Source organism: Pseudoliparis swirei, chromosome 3 (assembly GCF_029220125.1).
Source record: "Pseudoliparis swirei isolate HS2019 ecotype Mariana Trench chromosome 3, NWPU_hadal_v1, whole genome shotgun sequence".
Lineage (NCBI taxonomy): Eukaryota > Metazoa > Chordata > Actinopteri > Perciformes > Liparidae > Pseudoliparis > Pseudoliparis swirei.
Window position 1 is genome coordinate 12904170 of NC_079390.1, and position 15279 is coordinate 12919448.

At 42.5% G+C, this 15279-nt stretch overlaps 1 protein-coding gene across 7 annotated transcripts; it reads left to right on the forward strand.

Moving 5' to 3' along the window:
- Positions 1-238: 238 nt before the first annotated feature.
- Positions 239-11139, forward strand: slc8a4a (solute carrier family 8 member 4a). 7 transcript variants are annotated; one of them, XM_056409509.1, is made up of 7 exons: positions 239-1582; positions 1703-2217; positions 6491-6597; positions 7319-7437; positions 8904-9003; positions 9894-10166; positions 10760-11139. In XM_056409509.1, exons 1-7 carry the CDS (start codon positions 239-241, stop codon positions 11137-11139), a joined length of 2838 nt encoding a protein of 945 aa, XP_056265484.1. The 7 variants fall into 7 exon arrangements, with proteins under 7 accessions (XP_056265484.1, XP_056265506.1, XP_056265515.1 ...); XM_056409531.1 differs by having other exon boundaries at positions 389-1582; positions 6491-6657; positions 7346-7437; XM_056409540.1 differs by having other exon boundaries at positions 389-1582; positions 6491-6600; positions 7304-7437.
- The last annotated feature ends 4140 nt before the right edge of the window (positions 11140-15279 follow it).

The window sequence follows — 15279 nt, forward strand, 5'->3', positions numbered from 1 at the left end:
CAAACTCGGACCAACACAACTATTGAATCCCACGTCATTTGAATACAAAAGGGTATGAATGAGTACTTCTATGATGTGACGTGAGGTTATAACCCTGGATGGTGAACATATGATGCAGGGGTTCTGACGATCTAATCCTACACGCACCTTTCTTATCCTTCTGTCTTTCAGACATTTGGATAGCCCTTCTTCACATGTGACCTGGATTGAACTCTGGCATCAGAAGACTCTCGCTGCAATGTCTCTGCACAAGAGCATCCTGAATTTCACCCCCCCTTCCACACCATATATGTTCATCTCCTTTCTGCTGGTTCTGCTCCCAGGAGTTACTCATTTCTCCCAGGGCATTGCTAGCCATGACGACAATGATAGCACACCAGGCAACTGCTCCAGTACCGATAACTGCTCCGAAGGCGTGGTGCTGCCCATGTGGAACCCCCAAAACCCTGCGGTGGGCGACAAGGTGGCACGCGCCATCGTTTACTTTGCTGCCCTCATATACATGTTCCTAGGCATGTCCATTGTCGCGGACCGCTTCATGTCTTCTATCGAAGTCATCACCTCTCAGGAAAAGGAGATCACGATCAAGAAGCCCAACGGTGAGACGACGACAACGACAGTACGCATCTGGAATGAGACCGTATCCAACCTGACTCTGATGGCACTGGGCTCATCCGCACCAGAGATCCTGCTTTCCCTCATTGAAGTGGTTGGTCATAATTTCGAGGCTGGATCTCTGGGTCCCAGCACGATTGTGGGCAGCGCTGCATTCAACATGTTCATTATCATCGCTATCTGTGTCTACGTGGTGCCAGAAAATGAAACTCGCAAGGTAAAGCACCTGCGGGTGTTTTTTGTCACTGCTTCCTGGAGCGTGTTCGCTTACATCTGGCTGTACATCATTCTCTCTGTGGTCTCCCCCGGAGAGGTGGAGGTTTGGGAGGCCGTCGTCACCTTCCTCTTCTTCCCTATCTGTGTGCTGCAAGCCTGGATTGCAGATCGGCGCCTGCTCTTCTACAAGTACGTCCATAAGCGGTATCGCGCCGACAAGACCCGCGGCATTATCATCGAGTCAGAGGGAGACGCCATGTTCACTAAAATGGACTTGGAGATGGACGGCCAAGATGTGAACTCCCACACTCACCCTAAAGAGGCTCTGGATGGAATGCTGGAGGGGGTGGAGGAAGGTGGAGGGATGAGTGCGGAGCAAATTCAAGAGGAAGAGGCCCGACGGGAGATGGCTCGCACTCTAAAGGACTTAAAACAAAGGCACCCGGAGAAGGACATGGAGCAGCTGATTGAGATTGCCAACTACCAAGCGCTGGTCCAACAACAGAAGAGCCGGGCCTTCTATCGCATTCAAGCCACGCGCATGTTGATCGGAGCCGGGAACATCCTGAAAAAGCACGCCGCTGACCAGGCCAGGAAGGTGGTGAGTTGTCATGAGGCCACTGGGCAAGAGGAAGATCCCCACACCGTCTACCTGCAGTTTGAAACCTCTCACTACCAGTGCTTTGAGAACTGTGGCTCCCTGAAGCTGTCAGTGACCCGGCATGGGGGAGAAAGTGGCTGCACTGTGAAGGTAATAGGAAGTAACGATTATAAAAGCTCATTGTGAATTTAAAATCACAAGGCTCAAGATAATTTAATAATTCTGTCACTAATTTTTTTTAAAGATCTTATCTTTCCTTGTGCCGCTCAGGTGGACTACCGTACAGAGGATGCGACTGCCAACGCCGGCTCAGACTACGAGTTCGCTGAAGGGACTTTGGTCTTCAAGCCTGGTGAGACGACAAAAGAGTTCACCGTCGGCGTTATTGATGATGATATTTTTGAAGAGGATGAGCACTTCTATGTGCGCCTGAGTAATCCACGCATCGCTCACCGGGCTGAGGTCTCCGTCCTGGAGCCAAGCTCCATTACCACCAGCAACAGCACGGTGGGCATCTCCCATGTTCCTCCGAAGGCAGCCCTGGGCAGCGCTCCAACCGCCACGGTTACCATCTATGATGACGACCACGCTGGTATTTTCACGTTCGAGAGTAAATCCATGAGGGTCAGTGAGAGCATCGGCAGCATGCAGGTGAAGGTTCACCGGACGTCCGGGGCGAGGGGCAAGGTGGCGGTGCCGTACCACACAGTCGAGGGCACCGCCAAGGCCGGGGAGGACTACGAGGAGGTGTCCGGCAAGCTGGAGTTTCAGAACGATGAGACCATGTGAGTGACAACTTTTCCTTTTCTTCTTTGATGTGACGACTTGGTTGTTTCTCATCACTTTGTCAAACATCACAGCCCACACATTGGCATGTTAAACAGTCATGCTAGATTACTGGAAATGATCTATTCTGGTAAAGGATAAAAGGACTATTTTTATGAGTCATAGATACGTTGGCTCTGAGAAGTTTAGATTTTTCAGTGAGATGACGTGGGAGGATAAGAGGATATCATTGTAAGAGAGAGATAATGAAACAATGGAGATGATGTAAAAGAGGAAACAAAAGAAATGATAGAGTAGAAGAAGAAGAAGTTTCGAATGAATGAATTAACATAGCATGTTTGTGCAGTTTATTTAATGCAGAGAAATTAAAGTGTTAGAAGAAAGAAAACCATGCAGGTTACTGAACAACAGAGAAGAGGAGATGAGGGTTGAGCAGCTATGAAACAGGTCTATGCAATAAAACCTGTGTGATATGTTCAACAAAAGGATTCGTGGATGAGAGGCAAATAAAAAGAGCCGGGAGGAAGAGTACAGAGAGGTGAAAGTGGGATGTTGTTCCATCTTTTCTCTTCAACGTTGTGTGGAAGCTTTGGCTGCATGACGAGTACACTTGTGTTTGTTTTATGATGTGACGAGCAAAGGACTTGGCAATTATCCACAGCAGTGATTTTTATTTTTTAGTTAAAAAATAAAATGCGCTGTACTGTATCAAGCTCATCAAATCAAAATGCTTTACAGCACACCAAAGGACAACACAAAGGAATAAAATGTGTCAGATGAACGCATCTGTGTGAGGAGAATGGCAGGGCTGGTGTGTAGGTGTATTGTGTCGGTCGGCTGAGTGGGAGGAAAGGCTGGGTCAAAGAGGAATGCAGATCTCCCTATTTGTCTGTTTTGCCTCGCAGTGCAGGTGATATGTTATTATATATTCGTCAGTGTGCTTGTGCACATTTATCGACATGTTTTCGTGTTTTTTGTGCCATTTTTCTGTGTGTGTTTCTCTCGGTATGTCTGTGTGCTGAATCCACTTTAAACCCACATCAAATAAAATGTCGCTCCAAAGGGGAACGAAAAAGAGCTTCTTGAGCATCAAAAGCAATTAAGGAGAGTGAAGAGGGGGTTAAAGGAGTCCCAAAAGTTCTCCACACAGTGCAGGCGGCATCTGAAGCTGTGGTTAATGAGACACTAGCGTATCGCTTGAAAATTACTAGCTGGCAGCTTGTATCTGCATTCAAATGGATACTGAGCATTAGATAAAATCCTCACCTACTGAGCCAAGACTCATCTGACTGTGGCAAGCTGACTGTGGCACGAACATCTGCACACTTCATGTTATCTGGAGTCATGCTTCTCTCAACAGCCGCCGTGCATTAGGAGAGGAAGGACTGTGGAGAGCAGGGCAGTTTGCTCCGGGGGAAACAGATGAAAAGGAAACCTTAAAGCAACGGGGAAACGCCAAAGCCTTTCTCACCTGCTCCTTTTGATAGCAAACAAGGACTTAAAAGCCAATGCAGGGGCACTCTGATCATAGGTAGAAAGGTCTGGCTCAGATCTTGAGTCACAATTGCCAGGTCCAGTTGGGTCAAATCACAGCAGCTTACTTATCTTTTTAGCCGGCGGTATTTTGAATCCTAAGAAGTTTAGAATAAGAAAGGCAGCTGACATCTCTATTTGATACATAAAAGTGTTTATCAGTGTGGAGCCAGTTGAGCCAAAGTGCTCCTGTTGAACATATTTTCAAGGACCTAACACTTGGACGTTATCACATTTTGTTCCTGCTTTAGTCAGAACCGCAAGTCGGACTGAATATTTCATGAGCTTGTTTAATTCGGAGCGTTCCGTCAGTCCTGTTAAAAGATGCAGGTGAAACCGCATTACTGTGAAAGGATTTGGGCTTTTAAGTATCCACGCGTGTATTTTTGTCTTTATGCAGACAATCTTGCAAATGCTCCGCGTAAAATGTATATCTTCTATATCTTACTGCTCAGCAGGCTGCTAAAGTTCATTCTTCAAACATAGCTGGCTTTTCTTACTCAGGACAAAGAGCTGACACTCGGCAGCAAGCCTCCAGGCAGCTCTGTGTGTGTGTGTGTGTGTGTGTGTGTGTGTGTGTGTGTGTGTGCGTGTGTGTGTTTGTTTGTTTGTTACACACAGTGTCTCTTGCTCTGCGTGTCTTTCTGTACATATATGTCTTTCTGAATATGCAGAAGAGCAAAAGAGAAGGAGGGCTAGTTTTTTAAGCTTTTGGCGTGGAGCCAGGAGGAACGGTTTAAAATCCGGGCGTGCGGTTAAGTAATAATTTACCATCTGAATTCTGCACTGCAGTAAACAGATTATGATACAGACACAAACCTCTGAGCCAGAATAAACATGCTGAACCGTTTTACATTCTGTGGATTAGAGGAGGATCTGCAAAGACCCTTTGATGCGTGCGTGTCTCTTCCTCTCGTATCCATTTCCGTCAGCGCCTCAAAATGTGTGTCACTGCACACCAGTTGAGGCTGAGGTGGATAACGGGTGCATTTATTTAAACTGAAAGATATGTGAGGAGATCAATTCTGAAGAGGAAAATCATTACTCCAATATTCTTTCTTCCTCTCACTTAAAGAAGTCAACATCTGTATGCACTTCCTGACAAACACGCAGACGTGGAGCAGCAGCAGAGTCCCGCCACCGCGTGTCAGAGCCATACGGCAGCAGTGGTGGGCCAGAGGGGCCAATCACATGCACTAAAAGCGTGACCGGCCGGCAACAAAACAAGCATAAACTAGGATAACAACACACGCACGACACACACACTATAGTGACGTAACAGAGACTACATCCATATTTTATTAACTAGCGGGTTCAGAGTTCTGGCACAGTCAGACTTGATTCATAACTTATCAAAAATCCAAACTGAATTGATTATTGACTCTACAGTGTTCAACTTTGACCATCAGCCTGTTAACACAATGGTCTGGGGGGTTTGTTGTTGACTCATAGCTCACTTTTGTACTTTGGATTATTTCAATGAACCAGTAGGCTTTCTTTGATTGTACTTCAAGTGCAACCAGGTGAAGAAGGATAAAAACTATTTTATTTGCTAAACTTAATCATAAAAGTAATCTCACCTTCACCTTTTATTTCCATTTTGGAATCTGCAGGACATTTTGATTTGTTCACTTGTTGTGTTATTATCACCCTGCTCCTCAGGCAGAGGTTGAGATTTAAATTGCCACCTAATCATCCGATGCAGTAGGTGGACCGACATCCTGCTGCTTTTCATTTCTAGCTTGTATTTTAGCCAGAGGTCTGCGTGATGTAAATGTTTGTTTTATCCCTGCCTGTTACATCCTTTACATCTACATACACATAAGAAGGTTAAACATAATCTGGTTAAAATGTGACGTAGACTTATATCAAAAGGACTGCTATTTGAATACAGTCCATAGCAACTGATCCACATTTAATGTTCAGGCCTTTCCATGAAGCTTTAAAGTAAACTTACTGTGTCCTACACATCGCACTAGAAATAACATCTTGTTCAAAAGATAAACTATGTTTTTTTTCCATTGTAAGGACTGTAGGCTATACTGTGATTCCCTTTGCTCCCACTGGCATGACTTTCCTTGACATTAGACTGCAGATGACGTATCACTCGTGTTTAAAATAAACTTCTTCTCTTCTGCAAGCAAAAAGCTCGACCACCGTGTTGTCGAATTCTGAGTGTACATGAGCAGACAGAAATAGACAGCCACCCACCTATCATTAGGGAGATGGAGGGAGAGGGAGGGAAAGACTCACTGTGACAGTGTAGAGGATTGAAGGCAAATATGTCGGCCAGTTTGACACCACATCTTTATATGTTTTTGTAGCACTCGGATTTAACAGGACAAAAGCTGTATTTGTAAATATGTCTTAAGATTTGGCGTAACCCTGCATGGATTCCTACATCGGTGGTGCTTGATTTCCACTGAGAACAGGATAATAATCCAATTTCGATGACTAGCTTGAAGTGTGTGGGAGAGGTGTGGGCGATCTCGCTATGTTTCTCTTGTGCTCGAATGGAATTAATGGTGTAGAAGGAGTCCGCCCTCTTGTGGGGTGCTGGGAAATATGATATATATATATATATATATATATATATTCCTTATAGGCAGTAACAAATGCAAACTGCGGGTTAAAGCATAGTAATCGCTGTTGATATTTCCTAAGTAATGCAAAAAACTGAAATCACGTATCTCTGTTTGCCTCCATCCTTTCCTTGTTCTCTGACCCCTCCACTTTCAGGAAGATGCTGAATGTGAAGGTCGTTAATGACGAGGAATACGAGAAGAACAAGACCTTCACAGTTGTGTTGGAGGAGCCCATCCTGCTGGATGTGGGAACGAGACACGGTGAGAAGAGCACGCGGCTGCATGCCACAGCAGCAGAGGGATTTTCCTCATCATTATACGGCTGTACTAATTATCATTTCACGTCCCCGGTCGTTTATATTAGGTTTGAATTCTTGGGCTAGAGCATTGATACAAACTCTGAGGTGTGATCTCTCAGGTCCCTTTGGTGCATTTCAAGCTTAATGATGGAAGACTCGAGCTTTAACTGCTGCACTTGGGTTCAAGTAGTTAGTTCAACGTGAGAGCTACAAGGCACAAAGGAGTTATTCAGAATGTGTTCATTTTTTTATATGCCTTACACAGTTGTACATCAATTATATTTTCAAATAATATTGTAATGGGCTGACAACATTGACAGACAAAATCGAAACATAATTAATTTCAGATTTGGTATTTTGTCATTTGAATATTGCTAATAACCTTTCTCTCTGGCACATCATGATATTTTTTTCTCCATAAAATGCAGAATATTGATATTAATACAAGCGAGCCCGTACCCCACCACAAGATCCTCAAAGATAACTCAATTAAATCAACAATGTCCCATCCAGTAATTGTAAATATAATTGATGTGTTCCATTCACAGCACATGTTTGAACACTAAATCTTATGGGCCATGTGATCCTGAGCATGCTTCGTTTATGGGGTTTGCTTTGCGTTACCGCCCCATGCATGTGGGAAGAACGGGCTGATAGTCGACCCACCTGTCTCTCTGGCACAGGAGACACCAACGACAACAAGACAGCAGTGGGAGCGGAGGACGTGTCAAAGATGGGCTGCCCCTCTCTGGGCGAGCACACTAAGCTGGAGGTGGTAATTGAGGAGTCCTATGAATTCAAGGTAAAATGAGCAGGCTTTAAATATTTATTTTTTACCTCAGAGCCACACTCACCTTTCCCACTGATTTTTAATACTTCTCACAAGCTGCTTTGGGCTGATGAATGCAAATATATTTGTTTGTTTTTACAAGATTTCCCATCTCTCCTCATAATATATCCATGAAAGCAGTTCGTTGGCCGTCACAGGCTTCAAATCCTTTAAATATTTTGAATAAACTGAGAATGCATCATTCTTTATTAAATATCCTCGGTTTTTGGTCCATGGTGACAAAATATATTTTATATGTTTTACTCTTACACCAATATCTGTTGTGTCACACTATTTGGGGTATGACTGATTTCTATTGGTATTTTATCTAACTTTATCTAACGTAATTGAATGTTTGTGAAGTGCATGAAACTAATGGCTCTGGCAGTAAGAGCATTCACTCATCATTGTATCTAGCTTGAACAGTCAAATAAATTGAAAACATGTTATCATATAAATGTATTACAGCATTCAGAGGGCCACTTCATCAAATGTGTATTGTGCTGCCATAAAGATACAACTTTTGAGGTTTTTGTAATAGAGATACAATAAATTCTCAAAATGAGCTTGAGACTTAGAACAATTTAAACAACAGTTACCGCCTCATTGTTGAGTGCCAACCAGTCAAATTGCAGTTTACATCCATGTCTGTCCAAAATGTGATCACTTCATCATTGTATTAGACATTTGGGCAAGTAAGTCGCATATCAATCATTGAGTTATGGCCAACAAATGTGTGGTCCCAATGACATCTGATCACCAAATTCTAATAATTTCATCCTTGTTTCCAAATTTGAAGACATTTCCTGAAGACGTTCCTGAGATATTGAGAATTGTACATGACATCTCATTTAGCTGACTTAAAAAGCGGCGTAGACACAGCTGCAGGGAGCAATTCCGGGTTAAGTGTCTTGCCCAAGGACACATCGACTAGAGCTAGCAGAGCCGAGGATCGAACCGGCTCTGAGTCGCGGCGAATTGTACATATGTACGGACAAATGGACCGACGTACGGACAACCCAAAAACATGATGCCTCCCACCACGGCTGTCCCCTCCACCTTTAAATCGCTCCTGTCAGCCATTTTCCAATTGTTTTGTGTCGTAATCTTGGAAAACTAAACTAAACTTCATCTATAAAATTGGTCGTGTTCCCCTTCAAGACCAGATTCAAGCTGTAACATGATATTGCCTTTACACTTCAGGCTCCAGTTTCATGTGCTGATACGAACAGCTCTGCTTTATGCACTGGTGTGAAGCAGCTTTATGACGGCGACGTGCCTCATTCCTGGGATATGGTGGAGTTCATTCGCTCCCCTGCATCACTTTTGGTGACTCACTGTTCATCACAGTGGGAAGAGCGACTCGGTTTACTGCACCTGTATATTGCGTAACTACCAACCGGTCATTTTGCTTTATTTGTCCTTGTGGCCGTCTGCAGAGCACAGTGGACAAGCTGATTAAGAAGACGAACCTGGCTCTGGTGGTGGGGAGCAGCAGCTGGAGAGAGCAGTTTGTTAGTGCTGTCACTGTCAGTGCAGGTGAGTCGCAGATTTGCGAAATGTCTCATCTGTTCATCCCTCTGACACCGGACATGTGGAAGATTGAGTGTGAAGGCTGGATCTGGCCTCCCACCTCCTTCCCACCGGTCTCACTGTTGTGCTGTTTTTCTTGTTATTTTAGATACTTGTTTAATTCAATCCCAAAAGCTCCAGTTTGGCTAAATAATGAAAATAACATTAAAAAGGCTTGATTTAATAGATATTGAATGAAAGAATACAAAAACATAGCCTGTTTTTTATATACTGTAGCAATGTTGTACTTATTTACTGCTTCTTTTTACCCCAGACGTTTTATTAAGAATGCATGATGTGGAGAATTCCTCATGTGGCTCAACATAAAAACTAAACTGGCCAGCTGTGCCTGAACTATTAATGGTCTTCATATAGATAAATGTGTTATGGTTAACCCTTTTTATTTTGCTCTTTCAAAAGCCGTTCACTTAGCTTTTTGAACCTTTTAAGTCTGCACTAGCGCACAAAGCATTGGGGCTAAAAGCTGACATGTAGACACCAGAGAGGTGTCAATCTAATACGCTCCTGTCTTTAATGTAATCATCTGAGAAGGTCAGGTCAACGCCCACCCATTCGTCAAATGGCTTACATGTAATGGAGGTGGGTACCTTCATGGTGTCTAAGACTGATTGAAGCCTAAAGTCCGGAACTATTTACTGTTATATGATTTTATATTAATTCAGGAACTGAGATGTGACGACACATTTGATCAGATGATACTTAACATCTCATGATCGGGTCCGATTCAGTTTTCCACACTGCAGAATGTGGTCTTCAGATGTCAAAATACAAGGCAGATGCAGCACGTCCTCGAGCTTAATTTGCCGGCCTTCACGCATCTATTCTGTCCCTACCAGGTGACGATGACGAGGAAGAGAGCGGGCGGGAACGTCTGCCGTCCTGCTTTGATTACATTATGCACTTCCTGACAGTTTTCTGGAAAGTCCTCTTCGCTTTCGTCCCACCCACCGAGTACTGGAACGGCTGGGCCTGTTTTATCGTGTCCATTTCCCTCATCGGCGTTCTGACGGCTGTGACCGGGGACCTGGCCTCTCATTTCGGCTGCACCGTTGGTCTCAAAGACTCAGTCACCGCTGTGGTGTTTGTGGCCCTCGGCACCTCCGTTCCAGGTGGGCGTCTGTGGTTTCTAATGGCTCTAACATTATACTCTTCCTGGGTTTGCTCTTGGGGTTTGTGCGTGCAGTAGAAGCAGCTGCCTGGGAAGACTTGTGTAACCTCGGCCTACGCCTGTGCTGTCAGAGTAATTCTCTCCTGAGCTTTTGTTGTAAACAAAGACAAAGCCTGTTTCACTTGTTTGCCTCTCTGTGCTGCCTAATTGTATTCCTAAACACTGCCAGGGACAGAGATTAGTACAGAAAAATGAGGCGTTGACAGGTCAGTTAGCCCCACACTCTCCTTCAAGCCTGCAGGTCAGTCATCCTGGGAATCGCGACCTAATAAACACATGCAATTCATTTTTTCTTTCCGTACTTCTTACCAATCATCTAAAAAGGTGTTTTATTTCAAATTTATCTGACTCACTTTGTGCCCCATGAGTTGTTTAATTTCATATTACCTGCAATATTTGTTCTAAAGTCCCTGGTAACTCAGTGTTTAAAGGAGGGTCAGAGTCTATGCACACCACGGATCTCCGTCAGAAGCTGATTTGTGAAAATAAATGACCGGTTTCATATTTCTTTCTTCATATCTCTTTCTTTTACAGATACATTTGCCAGTAAAGTGGCTGCCATACAGGACCAATACGCGGACGCTTCCATCGGCAACGTGACGGGCAGCAATGCAGTGAATGTGTTCCTGGGCATCGGGGTGGCGTGGACCATCGCTGCCGTTTACTGGAAGTCCAAAGGACAGGTGTTCAAGGTGGACCCAGGCTCGCTGGCCTTTTCCATTACCGTCTTCACCACCATGGCGCTGGTGTGTGTGATGGTGCTACTCTACCGCCGGCGTCCCAGCGTGGCAGGCGGAGAGCTTGGGGGCCCACGGACACCCAAGCTCCTCACCTTCTTCATGTTCCTCTCCCTCTGGTTCGTCTATATCCTGTTGTCCTCCCTGGAGGCTTACTGCCATTTTCCTAGCTTCTGAGACCGAGGGAAACACACAGACACGGATCCTCTCCTGGTTTTTACAGTTTACAGTGTTTTTTCTCTGTTTTTGTCTATTTTCACAAAGTTTATAAATATTTGTATCATTAGTTATTATTGATACCGCGCAATATTTGATTGACTTTGAATCGTTGGACTTTGGAACTTTGCTACCACCACTTTGCTGTGAAGTATAGCTTTAGCCACTGAAAATAAACCGCCTCTCAACTTTCTTTCCTTTTTTAAAAATACTATGTTCCACTGAACATTTATCTTATCATTGCTATCGGCATAAATCGCATCAAACCTTCACTTGGGTGTTTAAGTGTGAAGAAAGCACCAGATTAGAGCAGTATATGTATAGGAGTGTTGTGTAATGGAAAGGTAAAGATAGTGCATGGGATGACGTTATACTGACATCGACATAAAATGAAAGCCATTACTGAGGCTGAAGTGACATATTTGTGTGTTATTTATTACTATCTATACATTAATTACTCATTGTATATCACGTAAATGATTAACATTGTGCGTGGGAGTTTTGTGAAAGAGTAGGTGTGTTTACTTTTGCATGTGATGGGTTAAGAGTTTCTTGGTAATCTATTTTAGAGGAACTGTATGTAATATTTTGACATGGCTATTGACGTGTTGATGTGTTCCTGTACATGTGAATCACAGCTGTATCATAATCTCTTCGCTGCTTGGTCCCTTTTTCCAAGATGCTTTCTTAATCAGTATCATGTCTGACATAGCCAGGTTTTTTTTCAACATAAGTCTTAAAATTGTCTATAAAGTATACATGTTTGGGGCACATTTAGTATCTTTTGGTGTGTGTGTGTGTGTGTGTCTGTGTGCACCTCCGCTCTTGGGCACAAATGGGCAAAAGGCATGGCACCACTTCGTCAATGTTTGCACAAATGGTACGAGAGAAAAACAAAAATACATTCTGTACAGATATGAGATTATGAGATGGAAATCTGTTTTCCTATCTGTCACATATTTTAACATCACTTTAGAAAAGGCGCAGGAGAGAGGAGCAAAGGGTCGCTTTTCAGATGTATGGGAAGAGTGACTCGGTCCTAATAATTGCACAATCACCAAACAGGTCCATCAACTGGGATGAAAAAATGTGCAAAAAGAAAAGACATGTAGAGTATTTCCTGAGTGTCTCCTTGTGTCACACAACAGTTGATATTGAAGTTTGTTTTTTATTTAACCTAGAATATGTTGAGCCATATTTATTGTAACAGTATTACAGTAAAGGTATTTATATGATCAATTTCAGTTTTATTGATATGCACGTTTAATGTACAAAAAGTGGAAATAAATGTTGCTCATTTCTGATGCTGTAAAACTTTGTGTCTTAATTTTACATCTCAATCAATGAAGAGTCTCTTTCCAGATTACATCTAGAACCAAATAACCAAAACACATGGTTACAAAGTGAGTTATTACAAAACCAGCTGGATTGTTGTCTGAGCAGACACAATCAAAATCCAAACAGTTGGGGACCACTAATTTAATGCACTGTATAAGCTTATTATTTTAAGTCTAAATATGACAAGTAGCTAAATGTCTGTTGCGTGAATTACAATATGTCCCTCTGAATGCTGTGGAATTTAACAATAAAGTAACATAAAACCAGAATTCTGAAATAAATATCGAGATGATCATATATTAAATGAAGGAAAACTTGAGCTCAGACATGTTTAGTGAAAAATATATCTAAGTAAGCTCTGTTGGGGGATTTAAGGTTCCAGAAAATAGAAACAAAGTAGAAAAAAGTATGATAAATGAAATGGTCTACATTATTGTTCTATTTATAAATAGCTATTTATATGATCAAGGCTTACACATGTTGGATTATTATCCACCATCCCTACTTCTCAGCTCTACCATTTGACTGTATTGAACGGGAATTGAGCCATGGACTTAATATTCATACTCACGCTGAGCCTGGAAGGGTTTTGTTCTTGCTACAAAGGGCATGCTGGGATGTATAAAATCAAGAATCACATTTAAAATGTGTCTTCTCACCTACAAAGCCTTGATTGGTGATACACCATCATATCTTAAGGAGCTTGCAGTACCATGTAACAACGGCCTGTCATGCCCCCCCCCCCCCCCCCCCCCCAAGGCCTCTTCCTGACACCTGTTCCCTGCGCCAATGCCCTCCGCAGCTGAGCCTAATCACGCCCTAGCCACCACATACCATATTAACCCACGAGAGCAGTGGTTCTCAAATGGGGTACATGAAGGCACTCCAGGGGGTACATGAGATTACAAATATATATATATATTTAAAATGAGCATCCATTAAAAATATTTAATACAACATGATTTAATAAAATATAAGTGTAAGTTCAAAAAGGGAATTGTATATATTCTATATTAAATCAGACACTGGTGGCACAGCGCTGTGTATTACATATTATTTTCAACCAAAAATGCTGATCAGGGGGTACTTTTCACATATTTCACAAGGGGTAAATCACTGAAAAAAGGTTGCGAACCACTGCACTAGAGAGCTGCGCTCACTAAATGCGCAGCTACTTGTGGTTCCGAGTCCTAAACAGTAGGATTGGAGCCAGAGCCTTCAGTTGTCAAGCTCCTCTTTTATGGAACCAGCGTCCACTTTCAGTCCAGGGGGCGGACCGTCCCCTCATTTAAGAGTAGACTTAAGACGTTCCTCTTTAATAGTGCTTATAGCTCATCTTTGAACCTAATGCTGTATACACCTTTATCTATCTCCTATCTGACTGCTGGTGAGACGCCACAGGATACTCACACACGGGACCTCAGTAATCAAACACCCACAGAGCACAGAGAGTTTGGATCAGAGTTCAATTCACGTAGATTTATTTGGAACCAACAGTTTCGCAAATAAAGCTGCGCTGTGTCCGGTAGACAACAACCTCCCTCCACATCTGTCTTTCCCAACTCGACGAACAAACACATTGACATATTATTTATAACATCACACCCAATGCATGTGCAGCCTCCGTCCACTTCCTCATTACATATTTCTCGACACTCAGTTTACCCCCATGCACAGTTCAAGCCGGTTACTTTAAGGAATGTGGCGGTTCTTGTTGACGTCTCCCCCTGATCACTCTCCAAATTTGGATTGTGGTTCATGCCTACTACTCTATATTCATACATTTATGTCATATTTTTCTTTTGGGGGGAGTTTTTCCTGATCCAAAGATAGAGATAGTGTGACGACCTTCCTCCCATACCCTAGGTGTCCCTGTTGTTTTGGTTCTCTGTTGCAGGTGCTCATTGGAGTGTCGTCAGATCCTTTGTGTTGCTGGCATGACACAGTTTCTTTGACTTTTAGTTCTGTTTCTTGGTACACTCTTACCACTCATCCATACATGCACTTCACAACTCATAACTGACACCTCCACTTTAAAGGGTGACTTGTGTTAAATAAATTGCTTGTTTGTCTCCCTGTTTGTTGCAATCTCTGAGCCGGGTTGTGACAATAAATATATATATATATATATATATATATATATATATATATATATATACAGGACTGTCTCAGAAAATTAGAATATTGTGATGAAGTTCTTTATTTTCTGTAATGCAATTCAAAAAACAAAAATGTCATGCATTCTGGATTCATTACAAATCAACTGAAATATTGCAAGCCTTTTATTCTTTTAATATTGCTGATTATGGCTTACAGCTTAAGAAAACTCAAATATCCTATCTCTAAATATTAGAATATCATGAAAAAGTATACTAGTAGGGTATTAAACAAATCACTTGAATTGTCTAATTAACTCGAAACACCTGCAAGGGTTTCCTGAGCCTTGACAAACACTCAGCTGTTATAAATCTTTTTTTTTACTTGGTCTGAGGAAATATTAAAATTTTATGAGATAGGATTTTAGAGTTTTCTTAAGCTGTAAGCCATAATCAGCAATATTAAAAGAATAAAAGGCTTGCAATATTTCAGTTGATTTGTAATGAATCCAGAATGCATGACATTTTTGTTTTTTTAATTGCATTACAGAAAATAAAGAACTTTATCACAATATTCTAATTTTCTGAGACAGTCCTGTATATATATGACCCAATGATAACCCAACACAATACCCAGAGTAAACTGGAGCCAGAGACTTATACCAAA

What these genes read in the sequence shown, in the direction of transcription:
- slc8a4a (XM_056409509.1), top strand. Translation starts at nt 239, where the DNA reads ATGTCTCTGCACAAGAGCATCCTGAATTTCACCCCCCCTTCCACACCA. An exon ending in TTTCAGAACGATGAGACCAT is followed by an intron (nt 2,218 to 6,490) that starts GTGAGTGACAAC and finishes CTCCACTTTCAG; the next exon opens with GAAGATGCTGAATGTGAAGG. An exon ending in AGGAGTCCTATGAATTCAAG is followed by an intron (nt 7,438 to 8,903) that starts GTAAAATGAGCA and finishes GGCCGTCTGCAG; the next exon opens with AGCACAGTGGACAAGCTGAT.